Raw genomic sequence first — 22,895 nt, 5'->3', positions numbered from 1 at the left:
AAGGAAGGAAGGAAGGAAGGAAGGAAGGAAGGAAGGAAGGAAGAAAGAAAGAAAGAAAACTGGCACAAAATTAGGTTGTTCTTGTAATGATTGTTGGGTTGAGGAGAAAATGGCAGGTACGTGCACCCACGTACATGCAAATGACAGTGGGAAGAATAAGGTCATGTGGTTTTTACTTGGAATTCTGACAATTGGACAAATAACCTTATAAATTCCTATTAAGCCATATGTGAAGACGCTCCATGGAGAGATGTTTTTCACCCCTCAGAATGTTTTATTCCCCTGAATCCTTCACATTAATTGCCTTATACAGTTGTATTACACCATGATTCTCCAAACTCTCATACATATATACACGAACAGCATCCAAAATTAAAACTTTTGCCTTTTTACTCAAATACTTCAATTATTCATGTGTAAACTTGACATTATTTCACCTTAATAAAGTTTATTAAAAATATATAGATATATATATACTCTCCAATTCAGAATAGGATAGAACCTCCCATAGTAACAAAATCTTTATATAAAATATTAATTCAGTCTCCTTTTAAACAACTCTAATGAATGGAAATAGTTCTTCTATATAAATTTTATATATTTTCATTTTTAAACCTGAAGGAAGGAGGGAAGGAGAAGAGGGAGGAAGCAAGTTGTGTTCCAAACCAGAGCACAGCTGCTTCCAGGGAAATGGCATGCACATGTAATCTTAACAGACAGCATGAAAGATGCAAACTGGGCCTTCTGAAGGTCACAGAACTGGATTTACTATATCAGTGGGCCAAAAGCCACTATTTCCACAATAGTAACTATAATGATCAAACTTTTTACAACATCTCTACACTGACCCTAGAAGGAAGCAATCAAAAATATCTACTGGTTTCACTAAAATATCAGGCAAACATTTCAATATCATATTGAACTTTGCGTATGTACAGAGCCTGACGCTGCTCAGTGCTGCACTATGCTGTAGAGTTAAGCACACTTACCTGGGCCAGTTGCATGGCAGGATAGGTCCTACCTGTTCTCTAGCCTCAGCAGCATTTAACAGTGAAAATCAAATCAAGCACTTTTGAGGCTGCCTCTTCCCAGATATCAAAGCTGAAATACTGCCACACACAGGTGTTTGTTTTAGGATCACATTTAAATATTTAAAAATATATCTACACAGTACATGTTAGTTTTCCTTAGATTTGAGACAATTATTGAATATTGAATGAAAATATGAAAAATTATCTTTACCATAAATAAAAACACATCTAGGGTAACCAGAAAGTTCAAAGTAAAGGAAATATTCTGTAGTCACAGACTAGCTGAAGTCTGTAAAAACGGATGAAAAAAGTAACAGAGGTACATCACACACATTAGTTTCAATATAATCCATTATTCTTTCTGTGACCAAGTACATTAAAAAAACCATTATACATCAAATAGGCCAACACTGATATAACTACTACACGTAAAATTGTGCACTACTTTCCCCACAAAGCAAGCTGCGTCCTAAGAGCTGGTAAACACTTGTTCTTTCTTTAGTTAAATATAGAAAAGGGTTGAGATTTGGGGGGAGAGAAAATTAAATTAAGGCATTCAAAATGGGTAAAGTTGCCTACCTTAAGCATTAGGAAACTGGAATAATTAACTTCAAATTTCTTGTTACAGTTATTTTTTTTACACAAACATGCAACTCCTTATCAGGTACATGAATGAAGGATATAACTCCAACATTATGGCTTTATACAAGTGCATAGTTGCAACTGAAATAATGATATCTGATTAATGTATATAAAAAATAAAATGGTAAGTTAAAAAAAACCTTGCAGTATTACAGTACAATGTGTTTATGTGTATGTGTGTATATATCTATATGAGGCTCAACTCATATGTATATACATACATGAACACAATATCATGGTCACTTCTTAAAGATGCATCGCTGTAGTGGGATTCACTCCCAAAATCTTCTGGATAATGTGCTGGTGAAACCCTCTGCTGAAGCTGAAATGTGACTTCTTTAAACTCTTCTCAGTGCTGTGCAATGTAGTGTGACTGCCAAGAGCTTTATGAAGCAAGTCTGGGAGAACTGCAGGACACCTTTACTCACCGACCACTGTTTGTTCAACTTGTTTCAAAGTAGCCCAAAAAAACCTCTCCATGATTTGTAATTATTTCAGGGGGGAAGGTAGGGCAAGCATGCGCACACACGTGTGGTGTATGTATGTGTCTTAGTAAAATATAGCCTTTTAGTTTTGAGAAATCATATTTCAGTCTTGTGGCTGGAAGAATATGATCACCTTCAATAACTGCTTTCATAGAAGGCAGTTAGCTAGAAAAGAAGGAAAAATAATGTTAGCTGATATAGTTAAGAAAGTTAAATTTCCTGAGAGCATTTCACTTTTATCATTAAACAGTATTTCCTCTAAAACCCAATTCATGCATTAACAAATTCAATTGTATTTCTTAGTTTTAGGTACATGCAACTACATTCTTTCTAAACATAACAATGGACTTTCTAAGCCCCATACTGGCCACAAACATTCAATGCAGTTAATCAGCAATATTAGGGCTAAACAAGGTACAACAGGGTTTTGGAGTGCTGAGCTTCTAGCTGCCCTATACAGCTGAAAGAGTAGGATTTATGGTCTGGCTCTACATACTTTAGGACCTCAAGGTACATTTTTTCCATAACTGTAAGATAGGAATGAAAGGGCTAGACTCTAGCCTCTAGAGTACAGTTAGAGGTAGAACACTTGTCTAACAAACCCAAGGCCCTAGGTTCCATCCTTCCTATCACAAAACAAAATAAAGAAACTAAAAGAGGAATAAGCACACTGTAGTATACATATGTAAGACATCACAAGCCTGGATATAGAGGTCACAGTATTACATGATGTAAGTACATGTCCTCCAACACGTTCAGTTGACACAGATTACTTATGTCTCTATTCTGTTTGAAGGCTTAAAGTCCTAAGACTTAACTTTCATTCAATCTTGGTTTTGTTTTGTTTTTTTTGGGTTTGGTTTTTTTTTTTTGGTTTGGTTTGGTCTTTGGTTTTTCGAGACAGGTTTTTTTCTGTATAGCCCTGGCTATCCTGGAACTCACTCTGTAGACCAGGCTGGCCTCAAACTCAGAAATCTGTCTGCCTCTGCCTCCCGAGCACTGGGATTAAGGGTGTATGCCACCAGACACACTCAATCTTGTTCTTAAGCAAACCATTTTACACTCTCCTTTTCTGTCCTCTGAGGCAGGGTTTCACTATCTATCCAGCCTGAACTCTAGTATGGCTCTCATAAGCCTCTTGCCTCAGCCTGCAGAGTGGGAACTGCAGCCTTGCATGTTGCAATGCCTACCGTATTTTTTTTAAACAGATCTCATATAGCCTAAAGTGGCCAAAATTCACTATGTAGCTAGAAGATGACCTTGAACTCATTTTTCTGTTCCTACCCCCAATCCTCAAGTGGGCCACAATGTCTGGCTTTACATTAGACAGAAGTCTACACAGCATGTCACTCACGTTCTTTTTAGTGAGGGTAGCATTAAATTCTCACCACATCACAAAGACAAATCAGAAAGAGGTAATTCATTGCATGTATCAGACTTGAAAAGGTTTTATAGCTTTAATTCTTGCAAATTAGGAAAAAGGAAAGAGAAAGAATGGAGAGAGGGGAAGAAAACATGCTATGTTCACAAACTAGTCTGAGACTGAAAACATTAAATTTCAATTCTCTGAATACAGCTTTTGGGAATGAATGAATCAAAGGTACCAGAGTTTGTTCCTTTTCTTACTTGTAAGAAAAATATTTTAATTCCAACAATACTGAAAATCTATAGCCAATAAAGAATCTGAACATAGCTGGGCAGGGGCGGCACATGCTTTTAATTTCTGCACTCAGGAGGCAGAGGCAGGTGGATCTCTCTGAGTTCAAGGCCAGCCTGGTCCAGAATGAGTTCTAGGACAGCCATGACTAAGAGAAATCCTGTCTCAAAAAACAAACAAACAAACACCAACCGAGAGAGAGAGAGAGAGAGAGAGAGAGAGAGAGAGAGAGAGAGAGAGAGAGAACATTTGAACATAGCATTTTACTTTTACACTTGCCACAGAAAATCTGGTTAGAAGTATTTCTGAAAACTACTTTTAAAACATATCCTATCCAAAAAAGAGAGAAAATGAAAGTCCAAGTGCAAACCACATGCACTACATGAAAGTACTAAAAACTCATTCTTTTTTTTTTTGATTTACCCATTTATTTCTTCAGAAATCAAAAACATCGTCATCATCATCATCATCACCATCAACATCATCAAATGACCAATCCCAGTCTTTAAATGCCAAATCAAGCAATCTGTAATAGGAGGTTCGCAAGTTTATCTATCCTTTATAGACTTCAGAACGTAGCACTGTGGCTAGAATGTGCTGTGAATGCTCTGAGTTTCCTTTCAGGAGCAGGGTGGCAACAGTTCAGATACAAACACTGAGGAAGTTTCTCCACAGCTATCTATGTGCAGGTGTAGTCATGTTCACCAGGCCCACTGCAGAAAGGTCTTCTGGAGAGAACCCAAGACGGATATGTCTGGGCTAAGAACATAATTTGCTCTTCCCGTTCATTCCTACGGTCCAGATAAAGATGTAGCTACCCTGATTCTCAATTTGAGAAGTATAAAAGGAATTGCACTACCAACTGACAATTGCTGTTGTCTTTTGTTGTTGCTTAATAAATAACATAAATGATAAAGTTCTTTGAAAGGAAGCAACAACAGGAACACAGCTTTCTCAATTGGAGAAGAACCCCTGAGTATGTCAACAACAGCTATATTCTAATATGGAACAAGAGAAAGCCACAGGCATGTAAGTGGGATTGTTGTTAATTTAACTTGGCTAAATGAATTGAACATAAAACTGGAGCGTGGTCATGTTTTCTCTTTAATAACTTATTTTTATTTTATGTGCACTGGTATTTTGCTTACACGTATGTCTGTGTGTGGGTGTTAGATCTCCTGGACCTGTAACTATAGACAGTTATGAGCTGCCATGTGGGTGCTGGGAATTGAACTCAGATCCTCTGGAAGAGCCATCTCTCCAGCCTAAAAATTAACTAATACTCTAGCTTCTCTTGAGTTTATACAGTTCTACTTTTTGAAAATTGCATTTATTTATTATGAGTATGCACAGATTCACATGCCATGAAAGTTGTCTGAAGGTCAGAGGACACAATCTGTAATAATAATAACTCTTTATCATCTGGTTTCAAGGGATGATAGTGCCTTACCCGCCGAGACATTTTACCACCCCTGATCTGTCCTTTCCAATTAAACAAACTATACTGAAACATTGCTACCACCTTTATTTAAGGCAGAGGTTGAGGGTAAACCTTTAATTATTCATGACTATGATGCCCATGAATTTCTGCCAAGGAGCTTTCTGATTTCCAGGGTTACACCCGTGATCACCATTTCAATGGCTCTAAAATTTAGTGTATAGGAGTCACCTATTAAGTATTCTCAGACATTGTACTGAGATCTGGATATGACTGAACAGGAGCAGAAAGGTCCCAATATTTGAATGTTTAAATAACCTGTTTAATTCTTTTATTTTGTTTCTCTTTTTCAGACAAAGTCTTATATAGCTTTGGCTGGTTGCAAACTTACTGAAGACCACGCTTAGCTTTGAACGCCTGATCTTCCTGCCTCTGCTTTACAAGTGCTTGGATTACAGGCATGTGCTACCACATCCAACTAGCCAGAGTGGTTTCTGATGTAGGTGGCTAACTTTGAGAAACTATCCTGACACACACTCTGGGAAGTATGAAAGCTCAGCATCTGTCCACATTCCCTGTAGTGCCCAGATAACATCCTCTACAATACCACTATAGCCATCCAAGACAGAGGGACAAAGAAGGCTCACGATTATAAACTTAAAGCAAACAAGTCAATCCAAATTACTCTTTCAAAAGTGTTTGGAATATTTGGGAGACTAAGGTCAGTAGTCTTTCCTGGATATCTAAGCTCTATTTACAGATATTTTCTGGAATTGTATTTTACATCGTTCTGAAGTCTTTGAAGTGTGTGCCAGTGTCACACACATACAAACGCCTGTGTATGAGTCCATGGAGAACAGAGGTGGATGTTGGTTCTATCTTCCTCATTACTTAAAGCCATATTCTCTTGTGATAGTCTCTCACTATAGAACTGAAACTCACCATTTTGGCTAGGCTGCTTGGCTAGTTAACTCCCAGGACCATATTTTGGTACCTAATGTTGGGGGTTACAGGCATGTGCTGTCACACCCAAGTTTTACTTGGGATACTGAAAATTGAACTAAGGAGTCATGCCTGCACATGTGCTTTTACCCTATCCCCCACCCTACCCCAGTACTGTACTCTTATATTTAAAACTACAGTCAATAGGTTACTAGTTCAATGTCAGACCTAAAAACCTTTCCATTATTTTCTTCTACTCAGTCAGCTAATTCTGGTTATTTAACTAAAAGAAAAAAGAAAAGAATAAACAACAACAATAACAACAAAAATACTTTCTGAATTCATTTTTTTCTTTCCTACATTTTTTTCACTGTCAGTACTTGACTTAAAATGTTAGTAAGTAAAATACTCATGAAAAAATATAGGTACAGAGACAAAATTTAGAGCTAAGATGAAAGGATGGACTATCCAGAGACTACCCCATCCGGAAATCCATCCCATCATCAGCCACCAAACCTAGATACTAATGCACATGCCAGCAAGATTCTGCTGAAGGGACCCTGATATNGCNGCCTCTTGTGAGGCTATGCCAGTGCCTGGCAAACACAGAAGTGGATGCTCACAGNCAGCTATTGGATNGAACACAGGGNCCCCAANGGAGGAGCTAGAGAAAGTACCCAAGGACCTTAAGGGGGCTGCAACCCTGTAGGTGGAACTGCTTGTGGACGTTGTACATCGTGGTGCGGAGCCTAGTGCGCACCACGATGTACAACGTCCACAAGCAGACACAAGGGAAGAAGGCCTGGGCCAAGTAGTGGGAGTGGGTGGGTAGGGGAGCAGGGGCGGGGGGGGGGTATGGGGAACTTTTGGGATAGCATTTGAAATGTAAATAAAGGGCTGGTGAGATGGCTCAGTGGGTAAGAGCACCTGATTGCTCTTCTGAAGGTCCGGGGTTCAAATCCCAGCAACCACATGGTGGCTCATAACCATCTGTAACAATATCTGACGCTCTCTTCTGGAGTGTCTGAAGGCAGCTACAGTGTACTTACATCTAATAAATGAATAAATCTTTGAAATGTAAATAAAGAAAATAATAATAAAAAAAATTTTTAAAAATGTTAGTAAGTCATTGAAAAACTTGTATTTAAACAATCATGTCAAATTTTTTTGAGCAAAGTCTACCTACCCCTGTTTAGTTGGACTCAGGCTTCATCTCCAGCATCACATTACCATTTTCTACCCACTGGCACATCTTCTCCCAGCCCCCACACAACATAACATTACAAATAAAAACTAAGATTTTTAACTTAATTCCTTAATTCCTCAATAAGGTTGAGTCTTTGTTTCTTTTTTTAAAGACAGGGTCTCACTATGTAGCCCAGCTTGGCCTGGAGCTCACTATATATACCTTGAACTTACAGAGATCTGCCTGCCTCTGCCTCTCAAGTGCTAGGATTAAAGGTATGCACTGCTTCACTAAGAAAACATTCTAAAAGTACCACTTTCAAGCCCATTTTTAAGCCAACAATTTCTGCTCTCCTCCTCCTCTTCCCCTTCCTCCGGTGGAATTTACAGCTGAGAGTGCAGGCCCTGAGATCTGTCCTGCTGCTTATGACTGTGACCTTTGGCACATTATCTTTATGTGCCTTTGGGAGGCAGAAGCAGGCAGATCTGTGGATATTTCTGTAGGATCTATTTGTTAAAACTAAAATTTCAGGTATTTTACAAATGGTCTCTCAATTATTTTAAGGAATTTCTAAAAGAAATATTTGTTTATTTTTAATTATGGGTATATATGTGTCTCACTCTGTATTTATGTGCATGTGGAGTACATCTATGTAAGTCCAAATAAGGGTGTTGGATCCACCTTGGGCCTGAGGTTATTGTGAGCCACCTAAAGCCAATCTAACTTCATCTTCTCCAGTAGTAGTGTTGGATGTAATTGCTGAACCACCTCTCTAGCCTCCTTTAAGACATTTTTGGGCTCCTATTAATTTTTGTCTCCTCCCACCCCAGTATATGTGAATGCATGTCCCTAAATCCAACCTGACCAGTATGTATTTTTTGAGAGTCTATAGCTTAAGTATTATCATGGAGTCACTATTTTATATTAATTTTATCATAATCTGTTTGTTTGTTTGTTTTGAGACAAGGTTTCACTATATAGCTCTGGCTGTCCTGGAAGTCATGAAGACCAAGCTGGAGTCAAACTCAGAAATGCTCTTGCCTTTGCCCCAAGTGCTGGGACTAATGGTTCATGTCACCACACCCAGCTCATTTTATCATATTTTGCACACATAAAACATCCAATCACTTTGCTGCTAAAACACCAATTCTTCCTTTGTCATTCTAAATTATTTCTTTGAGATACTACTTCTAGAAAGTTTCATATGAGATATTTGTGGGAGATGTTTGTGGTCTGATAGTAGTCAGTGCACATTATCACTCATATACTGAAGGTCCTTTGCTAGGCAACAAGAGGGCCCTGACCTAAGTTAATACTTCTTTCACTAGCTAACCAAACCTTCACACTCAGTGAGAAACAATTATTTATAAATGCTTACCTAAAGAGAAATGGCTCTTCTGAACCCAAATACATAATGAAATGAAGTCAGTACAGCCATAGTTGGCCTCCCACCACATTACCACTTCAATTCCAAGCAATGCCCACATCACTCTGCATGTACACTAAAGCTGAACTGTACTGCTCTTTAAGTCACAAACAGTGTTTTGCACTTACATATGTGAATTAAAACTAAAGCTGCTTTTGGTTCTGCCTTTCAGATTACCTAACTAAAAGACCTAATTAGTCCATATGCTGATTAAAGATGAAAACAGTATGATTATATACAAAAATAATAAAATACTTTTAAATTTGGTTAAATTTAGTATGTATAATTTCTAAACTATATTTTAACCACATCAGTGAATAAGACATGTATACTACAAGTTTAAAATATTTGGTTCCAGTGACTCATTAGAATATCAATAAAAAAAGAAAAACTGTAGTTATCAAAGTTTTTAGTCTGAATATAAAAGGCAATTTTTAAAAAGCAGCTTTAATCATTTTTTTTTTTTTACCATGTTTTTATTCATTACCTTGGCTTGTTTGGAGCAAGCTGTCGACTGGGCCGCCGAATGGACTGGTTTTGTTGTATTTTCATTGAAGTTCTAGGGGATGATCGGGCAAAAGGGTCTGGAGCTGGAGGCTTTTTAGGTATCTTTTTCACCAACCGACTAACCCATTTCTGCTGTTCTTCTGTTGAATTTGCTAATAACAACAGATTCTTTGCCGATGATATATCATAATAAACTACAACAAGAATTATTTGAAATGAATTAATGTGCTCAAAGTAATGGAAGCCCAAGTAATAGCACAGCAAGAACTTCTCTACTTACCTTTGCAGGGTGCTATGATCTCTTCCTTTTTGTCCATGTGATCCTTATGACATTTAATGTGGCACCTACGGCACTCTAGAGCAGGAGGAGGTTTAAACATGTGCCACAGTGGCTTCATACATGCCTCACAGTTGGTTGGGAAGTGATAAAGAGTAGGGATAAACTCATGTCCTTTGTGGCAAATATAATTAGATTTTTCTCCCACTGGTTCCACTGGAAACTCTGGTTCTTTCTTACTTTCTCCTTCATTGGCATATAGAATCTATAAACAAGAAGAAGACAAAAGTGACTGCTACATACTAAAGATTTATTTTGTTTTGTGAGTAATCTCCCTGAATGTATATACTCAGCATGACTGGTGCTCTCAGAGGTTAGAAGAGGGCATCGAATACCTGAGAACTGGAATACTGATGGTTGTGAGCCACCACATGGGTGCTGGGAACCAAACCCAGATCTTGTTCCTAAGTGCTGAGTCAGCTCTCTAGGCTCCACATTGTTATTTTTATATCATAACATTTCTGATACATTACTCAACTAGAGCAAAATGCAGTTGGAAGTTCAAACCTAAGCAGGTTTACCTGGTCAAGAGTTTATGTAAGCTAGGAACATGGCTCAGGGGCAGCATACCCACCTAGCATGCACAAAAGCCTGAGAGATGATCTCCATCCTAAGGGAAGACACAGCTTACATAAGAGACACAAGACACTTTGTCTCCTGCCACGCCCACTCTAGTGACGATTCACAACAGGCTTGAAAACCTGGAATGAGTCTTGAGGAAAAGAATCTCAAGGAGATTCAGCCTCCTAGAGTTCTGGCATTTTCAATAATCTATATACACGAACCCTATCCGCATGCTAGTATGATATATGCTCTCTTTCAATATTATTAATGCCTTTAAAGATTAAACTTTTACCATAGGTGAAATACATACCCTTAAAGCCAGTGTTCCAAAGTCCTAAAAATTCCTTAAAGCCAGGAGCTCAAAATTCAATAAAAAGGTTACTTTCATATGCAAGTATTTACCAAGACCTAGGAAATAGGGGAGTTGTGGTATTACATTATACATGAGAAGGTCTGCTAGTGCAGAACCCCCTGGTGCTAGCTGTCACAAGGCTCAAAGGAGTAGCACAAATTGTGACTAAGGTGTGAAATCCTTACCTGTCTTTAGCTGACCCTAGGCAGAACTGCTTTATCTTAACTGTAAACATTACCTGGCTCTGATAAGTCCCTTTAAAGTCATTCCTCTGTTTTGTGTCAAGTAACTTCAATGTACTTTGCCTACTGTGACATCCTACCCTTTTGTTCTCTATACTTTATAACACTGGTGTTCACTTTATGAGAATACATTCAATTTTACACCCTCTCTCATGTGAACTGTCTGTCACTCATCCGCTGAATCCTCGCTCACCTGCAACCAAGAGACCCGTTCCCCACAGATCGGGGACCCAAAGTGAGGTCCAGTCTGTGACAGTCTCCTTACTTTTGATTTAGTATCTTTTACTTTGCTATGGCAAAACTATCAGAATAAGCCAACAAAAGACAAATTTACACTTAATTAGATGGGCTCTTTTTTCTTCACTCCTCTGGGAGCAACATTTAGGGCTAAAAGTATAGCTGACTGGAAGGTCAAAGGTCTGGGTTCAGTATCCAGTGTACCTCCCAACCTAAACAAACCAAAGTCTACTATGACAACTATAGGAATTACTGTTTACACTTCTGAGTAATAGCAAAGTGGGTGAAGTATATGCACATTTTAGATATTTGGAGAATTGAGGGGTAAAAGAAAAAGAAGATATGCAAATAAATGTCTAAATGAGACAGCATAAGCATTCAGAGGGGAAAAAAAACCAACTCTCCTACAGTAGATTAGATCATGCACGGTGATTTTTATAGTGCTTTCAGAGGTATATGTGTATCTGTATATCTGTGCACAAGTGCCCATGGAGGTCACAAGGGGACACTGGAACCTATGAAGCTAGAGTTACAAGCATCTGTGAACCACCTAGTGTCAATGTTGATCCTCTGATGCAGCAGTAAGAGCTATTAACCACCAAGCCAGCTCTCTAGGCCTTATGGTTTGAAAATGGTTTAAATGGAGACAATAAAAGGAAAAACTTGGCTTTGCTTTTAATAAAAAGTAAAAGTGCTATAGCTTTTAACTTGGTAACTGACTTTTTAAAATTTCCAGAGTTGAGAATAAAACCAAAACAGAACTAAGTTCATACTCTTAAAAACAACAACCAATCTTGCTAAAGGTGCAATGAAGCTCAGAAGTATACCATAAACCAACAAACAAACCAGGGGGACAGTACTGGCCTCAGATGCAAGCAGCACACTGTAAAGCCCCAAGTGTCCCAACTGGATCTAAGCCAGAAGGGAGCGTGGCACTGCCAAGAAAGGAATCTAAAACATCATGTCACACGAGAAAGAAAGGAATCTAAAACATCATGTCACACGAGAACTTCTAAGGGTGAAAGAATGAACAACATTTTTACCTGAAATATCCTTGGAATTTCTTTAGCATCTGCTCTGTATACATCTGTCTGGGTAACAGGTCGGACGTGAAATAGCTTGCTAGAGAAGATTTTTAAAGAAAGAAATAAGTAAAATATTACTTAAGGATTATATTACATTGGTTATCTTATACTAATACCAGAAGTTTAAAATCAGCTATTTACTGACTCACGTTAGAAGCTAATAGACCTGCTTAGATGTTTGTTCTTGTTGCTATTGTTTTTAGACAGGGTCAGTCTCACTATGTCTCTGGCTGTCCTGGAACTCGCTACTGTAGACCATATTGCCCTCAGAGATCCACCTCTGTCTGCCTCTCAGTTGCTGGGATTAAAGGTGTTCACCTGGTTGAGCAGCTTATCTTACTGTTACATAACTACAAATTAAGGAGCCATGAAATATAGATGTCTTTCATATCACACTGCCAACTTTCAATTACTAAGGAAATCAAAGGGACTGTAGAATGAGAGCTGCACTGTGACTGTCATGATGGACATAGTTCTATTCCTCTCCCATTAAGACTTTAATGTAAGTCTGATACTTACTCTATGTCTAACACCATGTAAGGGTTGGACTGCTCTTTATCTTGTTCGCTGTCATAGAAAAGAATCTTCTTGCTGCTTACAATCACATACTGTTAAAAGAAAGAAAGAAATTGATGAAATTACTATGTACTATATCTACTTTCTTTCGCAAGAAATTCTATATTTGTGATAAGGTCATATACTATGAAAGTAAATAAATAGCATTAATGATACTTTAGGAAAGTTTTCCTTAAAGTAACAATAGATTCACTAATAGATTTTTATTTATTTTTCTATAACAATAAAACTGAAACTGGTATATTAAGCTTTCAGATCTACACAGAAAGCAAATCTACATCAGCCTAGTCAAAGTGAGCAAGAAACACAGTAGCACAGAAAAACAGGGTCTTCCCATCGTATCTAGAGCTGCTGCCCACCAGGACACAACAGCACCAAAACAACAGGCTTTTATGGAATAATCTCAAAACTCACTTCAGTAACAACTCATAGAGAGTAAAAATTCTTCCATAATGATGAACAAAATCAGAAAATATAAAAGGTTTTATGTGTCCGGAAGTATAGGCATGTTCATCCCTACAACTCCAGAAGGAAAATGGCTAGAGTTCAATCAGAAGCCAAAGGAATCATATTCAATAGCACTAATTACCTTTTTAACCCAGCCAAACTTTTTAGTGTTGTTCCGCACTGGCAATGACAACCATCCTTCCAATCTTGATTCTATAAGTAAGCATAATAAAGGAGGATAAATAAACCAATTCTCCCCTGACAGTTAAGAATTTAATGCGGATGTCACAAGCTAGTCAAATCTGCCCTTTGGAATTTAGACCACACAGTACCTGGGACACTGTAATAACACATAATGAGTAGAAGCATGAACAATATCCAGGTCACATGACATGAGAAATAAATACTCAGAATTATAACATCCAATACTCCATTGATTAAATTCATGCACAGGCAAAATTCACAATAGGATCCACTGAGTTCTTGTTACTGCAAGTCTACAACAGGCCCTTTCCTCTTCCTGTGGAGACCAAGCTGACTAGAGGTGTACCACATATACTCTTGAGTAAAAAGCACTTTAAATGGGTACCTGTTCAAAAAACAGGAAATTTTAGAATGGCTATCCTGTGTAAAATACAGACCAAACCTGTTTAAGAAGCAACAGTATAACCAAGATCTCTAAGCTCTAAAATATCAAAATCAGTAAAACTCTATTATGAACAAAAGAAAGTATCTTAAGTCATTAGACTCTGTACTAATAAATTTGATCCTATTTTTCAAATGAAATTGGCAGAGGGGGTGCCATTCTAAGAGAATATTCTAATGCAAATTGTTACAGGTTTAAAGGACTACGTACTAACTGTACTAGATGTTTCTCTATGTCTGTACAGCTCCACACAACAGAATTCTACCCCTCATGCTGACAAGACAACTGGAGTCCACAGAGATCCGTGTGTTTAGAAGACACGTATGGGAGTCTCCAGGCATTTCACCTGTGAGGCTTTTCAGAGTGAAAACCAAGCCAAATTGCTTCATGTGTTCTCTGAAGGCTTAGTACACCGTGGACATGAAAACCCAGTGAAAACCTCAATTCATTCTATGAAACGGGTCATGTATTTTTATATTCTGTCACTCTTGATACAGAACTACAGAAACGTCTGAAAAATAGATGAAGCCATGCACTTTCAAGGGTATAGAGCATAGTGCTTTCTTTCTGGAAAATTGGCAAAATCAAACAAGCTAGCAAATACAATCACAAGCTATTTGAAAAATGTCTTAAAGGCAAATTATAGTTCATGCAGCAGTTTATTTTTTACTGCATCTAAACAGCATGTTGGAGTGAGCGGATGTTAGTTAAATGTTATAATTTTAAAGAAAGACAAATTAAGTAGCTGGGAGAACTCCAAAGACAGTAAGATGTTTTTCAGATATCACCTGTACTAATAGGCTCCGATGAACTAGGTAAGTAAGGCAAGGAATCTTCTTCAGAGTCAGAGTCAAGAAGCGTGTGAGAACTGGAGGGCTTAGTGGCAATACTGAGAGAGGTAGAGGACCGCTGGTAGGTGAAGGACAAAGATTCCATAGTGTGTGACTGAGTGATATGGACTAAATACCCACAAGCAAGAAAGTGAGGCAGAGAAAAGAGAAGAAAAAAAGTGAAAACTTAAAAGACAGATAGGCACTACATATGAGTCATACTCCTAAACATTTAGAATTTATTTACTTGTTCGTTTTTAATCAAACAAGTCCAAAAGGTCACATGAATCCCATTCTAAGTAGGTTTTCCTTTAAAGAAATGACAAACCTTTTCCTCAGAAGTAAAGTCATTCATGGAATTAAAGCAATCACCTGACTTAAATTTAAGGCAAATGCAAGGGCTAACCAATGTACCTGGAAATCCATCATCAGGCTCAGCATCCCCTGGTCCACTGCCTATACTGGAACTGTCCATACCAATATGCAAGGCCTGGAGCTGTGACCGCAGCTGTTCAATGTCACTGTCTTTACTGTCCAGGGTCATCTGGAGTTCTATTCGAATTTGGCTCTCTTCAGCTATTTGCTGTAAGAAAATGTATACAGATGAAATGTACATTGCAATTGTGAGTCACACTTCAGTAATAAATACTAATAGAAATGTTCTGCAAAGATAAGAAAATAATTGTTTTTAAAACGTTTTCAGTGTAAAAGAGTATTCTTACAGCCTGCATTTCATTCAGTTCTTTCTGATATTTGATCATCTGTTGTGTCAATTTTTCACGTTCAGACTTAAGCTCCATATGTAGCTTTCTGTTTTCCTTCTCTTTTCTTCGCACATCTGTGTCACTACCACGCTTGACAGGTTCTTTTCGATTCATGATCTCCGCCAACTTATTCACAGCCTTAAAAAATAAGCATATAATAAATTATGTTGATATTTTCTCAGAAACTCATCACTTACGAGCTACATGATCACCAGTAATTCCTTTCTTGTATACAGGGTTTTAAGGAAATACTTTTAGGCTTAGAGAGATGTAAAGTGAATCAAGTGTCTAGTATACAAGCACTAGGGCCATAGTTCAGATCCGTGGTACCCACAGGGATGCATGCCTCTATCCTGAGTGTAGTGGCGGTAGAGACAGAAGACTCCCTTAAGTTGACTGGTCAGTCAGTCTTGCCCAATTTATAATTTCTAGATTTGGTGAGAGATCTTGTCTCAAAGATAAGGGGGAAGCCAGGCAGTTGTGGCGCACGCCTTTAATCCTAGCACTCAGGAGGCAGAGGCAGGCGGATTTCTGAGTTTGAGACCAGCCAGGTCTACAGACTGAGTTCCAGGACAGCCAGGGCTACACAGAGAAACCCTGTCTCGAAAAAAACCAAAAAAAAAAAAAAAAAAAAAAAACCAAAAAAAAAAAAAGATAAGGGGGAGAGGGGCTGGAGAGATGGCTCAATGGTTAAAATGGCTTTCTGTTTTTCTGGGAAAGTTGAGTTCAGATTCCAGTACCCAAGTCCAGTGGAGTATCCAGTACTCCAGCTCCAGTAGGACCAACACCCTCTTCTGGCTTCCATGGGCACAAGTACATAAACGAATGAAAATAAAAATCTTGAAAGAGAAAAAGCAGATAGTAATATAGGAAAACACTAGAAGCCAACATCTGGTCTCTACATGCATGCATGTATACACAGTCCACACATGTATGCATACACTTGTAAACATATACATATATATGACACATGTATACAACATAACATCTTTTGCTTTATTTTAAATAATATAGTTTTTCATTGATATTCATTCTGCATTCTAATGAGTTTTTCATTCTCGTGATTTTTGATAATAGGAGCCTTTCCTGAGCTATCTTGCCCACTTTCTCATGATTTTTGAGAATGATAAATTAAAGCGTTTACAGGGCTATGAATGTAGCTTAGGTAGAATGCTTGCCTCACATATTCTGGTCCCTAGATGTGTTGCCTACTAAATTACAGGCTTGATCTGTTATCAGGATTCAACTTTTATTATAAAAGAGATTTAAACAGGCAGATGTTCCCCTTCCTACTCTGAAGGATGTGAATTCTGCACTGGCACTAAAATGTACCCTGTCCAACAACAGAGAATGGTACTAGCACCCACATATTTACAAATACAACTAACTGTGGGAGCTAGCAGGGGGGCATCATTAATCACAGGTGCCCGTTCAGATCAGCTGACTTTTTTCAGGCTATCAGCAAATAATAAAGAGCTAGGAGAGTATGTGGGGCACATACATGAAGTTTCTTCTAACTTGAATAAAAAAAAAAAAAAAAAAAACAGAAAATTATTCACATAATGATAATGCCTTGAGCTTAGCTTCTACTCTATAGCACTAGAAGTAACAGGTGACAAGAACGTAAACAAAATTCAAAACTGCCTTTCCATTCTGGTGACACACCTGAGTCTTGAGAGTCCTCTCATTCAGAAGCTGCTTCTCAAACTGTGCTTTAATCGCTGCTGCACTGATCTCTTCATCTTTCAACTTTGACAGTTCTGAAATAAACGGGAATATTAAAGTTACAACAGTCGCTACTAGGCATATTCACAAGAAGCTTTAGTCCCTGCTAATACATACGTTCTTGGCTATCTTTCAGCTTGTTGTTTAATTCTTCTTTCTCGTTTGCAAGATTTGCAACGTCACTAGTTAATGTCCTATTTGTTTCTTCAAGCTAAGAAATAGAAGAAGAAAAAACCTTACATATCAATTTACAAAGTTTTAGTTGTCAAATACTAATCCAATTTGAGACCACTGGATCACTGCTCACCTCTGCACTTCCCCTGTTACCACCCCAGTCTGACCCTTGAAAAAATGCTGTTCCCTCAAAACTTCATATGTATCCCAAAAAGCTAAAAATTTCCTCTTTCAAAATTCCTTAGCAGTTTTTTTGCTTAAATGAGAAAACCACTTAATAAATCAAGAAGAGGAAAATAAAGGCTTGTGTTTCCATTGTGCCAAATGAGTTTAAAAACCATAGTATTTCTTTCAAAATATTACTTTAAAATAAAAAGTGAGGGGTTTTGTTTGTTTGTTTTTGTTTTTGTCTTTTGAGACAGAGATTTTTTTGTGTAGTCCTGACTTCAAATTCAAAGATCTACCTGCCTCAGTGTTGGGATTAAAGGCGTGAACCACTACCTGGCTAGAAAAAATGAATTTCTATTGAAGAAGTTGAATCCTTTTTTCTACATTTCTTTCAGATTATATTCTTATCCTTCCTTCCTGAAGTTTTATTAAAAATTATGTTCAGCTTTCCCACCAAATACTGCAAATTTCCATTATAAACAAATGAAATAATATATGTGATTTTTAAAATTATGACTCATTTAATACATTAAGGAATTAAACTTGCTAGATACTTTTGGGCATATCTTTAATCCTAGCACTCAGGAGACAGATGCAAGAGGATGTCTGTAAGTTTAAGACTAAAGAACATAGTAAGGCCCAGGCAGACAGGGGTAGTGAGAATTAAGATGCTATGTGGAAACAGTGAAGAATGTTTTTAATTCCAGCACTTGGAAAGAGGCAGGAAAAAAATTGTGAATTCTGGGCTATCTCAAGATTAAAATAAGGAACAACAAAATGTAATAATACCTTGTTGATATATAAAAAGATGTAATTCAATTAGATTTAACTTCCATTTACTTCCATTTATATGTTCAACTTTCCCACCAAATATGGCAAATTTCCATTATAAATATATGAAATGATATGTGGCAATATTAATGTACCTTTCAGTTTGTTTGCTGAGATAGGGTTTCATATATTATAGGCTTACCTCTATCTTACTGTGTAACCAAGAGTATCCTTGAACTCCTGACCCTCTTGTCTTTCACTCCCAAATGTTGGGATTATAGGCATGTATTACCACATCTTCTTAATTTTTTTTTTTTTTTTGGTTTTTTGAGACAGGGTTTCTCTGTGTAGCCGTGGCTGTCCTGGAACTCACTCTGTAGACCAGGCTGGCCTCGAACTCAGAAATCCGCCTGCCTCTGCCTCCCGAGTGCTGGGATTAAAGGTGTACGCCACCACGCCCGGCTATCTTCTTAATTTTTAAAAATTTATTGTATGTAAGTGTTTTACCTGAATGTCTTTTTGTTTGTTTGTTTGTTTGTTTTGGTTTTTTTTGGAGACAGGGTTTCTCTGTGTAGCCCTGGCTGTCCTGGAACTCACTTTGTAGACCAGCTGGTCTCGAACTCAGAAATCCGCCTGCCTCTGCTTCCCAAGTGCTAGGATTAAGGGCGTGCGCCACCACGCCCTGCTGCCTGAATGTCTTTATAGCATGTGTGCAGTACCTTTGGAGGTCACAAAGGAGCATCAGATACTCTGGAACTGGAGTGGAATTATAAAACAATTATGAGCCACGTGGGTGAGGGGAATCAAACCTACTATGGAAGAATAGCCCAGGTCTTAAGCAGTGAGCCATGTCTCCACCCTCCACAGCTGCTTATCGATGGAAACATGTCATGGTTTGCTTTCTATAAGAACTATGGGCTATAAGCACTGTGCAGTTATCATAGTGTGGACTTTCATAGGGTTGTACCATATTCTTAAATTTACCAGAAATTGAATTTAACTCTCTATTTTTGTTGTTGTTGTTGTTTTTGTTGTTGTTAGTTTTTAAAAAAGCCATTTTCCCACACATGTGAAACTGTCAGGTTCTTATTTTCAATTGTGGAAAGGGTGTGCAGAGGTATTTCAAAGGTATAGCATTCATCTGACCTTTTGTTGGAAAAGAGTTAAGCGAAGCATCCACTCATGTATTTGGGCTGTCTCTTTTAGACAGTTTTCTTCTAAGTGGTTCCAGGGGTTCTGTATGTATTCTAGATGCTAATCTGTTGAATATATATATTTCAAGTATCTTTTCTTTGTTATTTAGGCTGTCTCTGTCACGGATAAGTATTAGGTCTGTCTGATAGCTTCAAGTTTTTATTTTTCACATTTGGTTCTTAAACTAGGTACACTTTACCAACTAGTAAGGATCTAAATTTATTCCTTTCACCAAAAATCCCATTATTCCAAAAGTATTTATTGACTGTGCCGTCCTCTCCCTTTATAATACTATCTGCACACAAACAAACGTCTTGTATATGTCTCTGTCAACTACCCACTCCCTTTACTGTGGCATTCTGTAGGTCAGCACAAGATTGCTTTCTGTTGGTATTTCCTCAGAAATGTTTCTTTAGACTGTTAGAGTCTGCTAAAAAATATTTTTCAATTTTTCAATTTATAACTGACAGTTCCCAGATGGTTCTGAGATTTTATGACATAGTAATTTAATTACAAACCCAAGACACCAAGAATGTTACTTACAGATGCAATTGTAGCATCCTTTTCAGTAAGTTCTTGTTTGTGTCTAGCCATCATCTCTTTGATCTCCAGCTCTTTCATGATCTTCTCTTTTTCCAAATCAGAATATTGTTCTTCAGCAATGGAACGAGCCAGCTGCTCAGAATCTGCTTTGGTAAGGGTAATCTCCAGCTGGGCAGCCAAAGAGTCTCTGTATTTCAGAGATACATCATAAAAAACTTAGGCATATAGTAACAGGACTGAACTCAGGGTGTCATGTATTCTAATCACATAGCCTACCTAAGCTAAGTCCCAAATCCCTTGGAGACAGGATTTTTAATAATCAATTTTCATTATGAAGTCAAAACTCTTTGTCTACTCAACGTTCATCGGATTTTTTTTTTTTTTTTTTTTAAACTTGGTGGGAAACAGAGCAGGAACTATATAAGAGAACTTACCTACAGACAAGAGACAGGGCCCCATCCTTACCTTTCATCCTGTAAATCCTGCTTCTTCTGCTGCAACTCTTTACAAAGTTTAGTCTTCTCTTCATTTTCTTCTTTAAGTTCTCTAACTTGTGTTTTATAGAGGGTCTAAGCAGCAAAACAGAATTGCATGCCCATTATTACCAAGAATATGACTTTTATTCAAAACCTAGCCAGGCAAAAAGCTCAATATATACACACATTTTTTTTCTGTTGACTAATTTTGGGCTCCTGAGAAAGCAACAGTTTTGTAGGCTTTCCCATTTTCTAGTCACCAATTAATAAACATTTGTATGATAGATTGCATGTCCTATGTCTAGTCCCCAGCATACGCAACTTCTAAAAGAATCAGCTAATAATTCAACTGGGTATTACAATGTAATTCCAGTTAAATGTACAGGTTGGTAGGATAAAGAGGTGACAAAAACACTGATCTTTCTTTCTTTAAGTTGACAGATCAATGGAAGTACTACATAAAAACACTTCATATTGCCGGGAGGTGGTAGCACATCCCTTTTAATCCCAGCATTTGGGAGGTAAAGTCAGGTAAATCTCTGAGTTTGAGGCCAACCTGGCCTACGGAGCAAGTTCTAGGACAGCCAGGCCTACACAGAGAAACTGTCTCTCCAAAAAAAGAAAAGAAAAAAAAAAGTGGGAAGGAAGAAAAAAGTATTTCATATTTTTACAGTGGTCTCAAAAACCCCACAAAGGTCAATATGGCAAAGTTATTCCTTTTATTCCAAAAGCACGTATTTGGGCTGAAGAGATAGCTCAATGGTTAAGAGCAATGACTTCTTCCAGAGGACTAGGGATCAAGTCCTAGCACCTACATAGAAGCTCACAACAGTCTGTAACTCTAATATCCAACACCCTCACACAGACATATATGCAGGTAAAACATCGATACAAATAAAATAAAAATAAATTACTTAAAAAAAGAAAACAAAAATTTTCTCAAAAAGGCTTCACACAGCTTCACAGAATGGTAATAGCATATGCTTAGAATTATGTCCTAGCAACAATAGCTGATTTCTTGTTTTGAAACAGTATCTCCCTTTCTGTTGTTCAGACTATACTCAATGTTGTAGGCTCAAGTCACCTTCCCACCTTAGCCTGCATGGTAGCTGCCACTATAGGTACACACCATCAAACCAGTAGGATAAAGGATTCCTGTTAAACAATCTACAGTTTTTTGCCCAGTAGTTTTTCTTTCATATTTTGTGGTACTACATACTAAAATCAGAAGCTCCTCCCTACAACAAGTATTTTACCAGTGAGCTACATCCCAATCCCTGTCTGTTTTTTATAAGTCACGTAAGACCCCATCCAAATCTGTCTGGTGTGGTGGTAAACTACTATAATCCCCGCACTCAAGATGTGGAGGCAGAAAGTTTGCAAATTGGAGGCCAGCCTAGGACAGACAGCAAGGCTGTTTTTAAAACCCAAAACCAAAGCAAGCAAGGACAAACAAACAAAAGCTATGCATCTTCCTCTCTTCTGACTTGCAGGGTACCAGATATACACATGGTACACTTACATGCCTAAACCTAAAATATGAATACACATCAAGTGAAATAAATAACTTAGTTAAAAGGCAACCATTCTCCTTGTTCTACAGGAAGTCCCTTACTGAGAAATACTGCTCTGCTTCAAGTTGGTCTTGCAGTTCCTTCATCTGCCCATCTGCATCCTGCCGCTCTCTGTGAATACAGAAAGTCTTTGTTAGTAACTTACATACATATTAACCTAGCCACAATGGAAAGTAAGAATCCCTGAAGTCAAGTCATTGTCACACTAATGCTAACTGTATCAATGCCTTTAAAAGCTCTCATCCTTGACAAGCCTGATGGCAGAGCCTGTAATCACAGCAACTGGGAGGCTGAGGCAGGAGGGACCATGAGTTCAAACCCAGCCTGGAGAATTTCATGAAACCATGCATCAAAAACAAAACCAAGAATTTCAACAACTGCAAGTCAGGTGTGATAATGTATACCTATAACACTTGTTCTTTGGAGACTGAAGAAAAAAGATTCCTGGGAGGTTGTGGCCAGCCACAGCTACACAGTGAGACTTTATACACACTAACAACAAAAAATACACATAAAGAAAACTAATTCCTTCAGCACTGACATAGGCTTTTTCTGAGGCTACATGTCACATCATGTCATTAATCCAACAGCTACAATGTATGCTTGTATTTTCAGATTTATTTTATCTTGTTAGATAAGCTGGCTCTGGAATTCAAATCTTTTTGTTTCACTCTCCCAAGTATTGGTACTATAAAAATTATCGGGGGCTGGTGAGATGGCTCAGTGGGTAAGAGCACTCGACTGCTCTTCAGAAGGTCCAGAGTTCAAATCCCAGCAACCACATGGTGGCTCACAACCATCAGTAACAAGATCTGACGCCCTCTTCTAGAGTGTCTGAAGACAGCTACAGTGTACTTACATGTAATAAATAAAAAA

General features: G+C 37.9%; 1 protein-coding gene across 3 annotated transcripts in view; it reads right to left on the bottom strand.

Moving 5' to 3' along the window:
• Positions 1 to 6: 6 nt before the first annotated feature.
• The window catches only part of Rock2 (Rho associated coiled-coil containing protein kinase 2), a 90,598-nt gene continuing 67,709 nt past the window's right edge, over positions 7 to 22,895 (bottom strand). Inside the window, exons 21-33 of one of the 3 annotated variants that reach the window (XM_021201504.2) lie at positions 22,061 to 22,130; positions 20,435 to 20,538; positions 19,970 to 20,156; positions 17,237 to 17,330; positions 17,060 to 17,154; positions 15,353 to 15,532; positions 15,045 to 15,213; positions 13,297 to 13,367; positions 12,651 to 12,739; positions 12,090 to 12,168; positions 9,595 to 9,856; positions 9,295 to 9,508; positions 7 to 2,323 (exon numbers count right to left, since the gene is read on the bottom strand). In XM_021201504.2, coding sequence (XP_021057163.1) covers positions 2,320 to 2,323; positions 9,295 to 9,508; positions 9,595 to 9,856; positions 12,090 to 12,168; positions 12,651 to 12,739; positions 13,297 to 13,367; positions 15,045 to 15,213; positions 15,353 to 15,532; positions 17,060 to 17,154; positions 17,237 to 17,330; positions 19,970 to 20,156; positions 20,435 to 20,538; positions 22,061 to 22,130 — 1,618 coding nt within the window. In that variant the 3' untranslated portion in view covers positions 7 to 2,319. Of the gene's footprint in view, positions 2,324 to 4,245; positions 4,342 to 9,294; positions 9,509 to 9,594; positions 9,857 to 12,089; positions 12,169 to 12,650; positions 12,740 to 13,296; positions 13,368 to 14,562; positions 14,760 to 15,044; positions 15,214 to 15,352; positions 15,533 to 17,059; positions 17,155 to 17,236; positions 17,331 to 19,969; positions 20,157 to 20,434; positions 20,539 to 22,060; positions 22,131 to 22,895 lie in introns of those variants that run through there. The other 2 variants (XM_029541126.1, XM_029541127.1) reach the window with 2 other exon arrangements.

Source organism: Mus pahari, chromosome 7 (assembly GCF_900095145.1).
Source record: "Mus pahari chromosome 7, PAHARI_EIJ_v1.1, whole genome shotgun sequence".
Classification (NCBI taxonomy): Eukaryota; Metazoa; Chordata; class Mammalia; order Rodentia; family Muridae; genus Mus; species Mus pahari.
The sequence above is the reverse complement of the archived record's forward strand: the minus strand, read 5'-3'. Positions and strand labels throughout refer to the sequence as shown.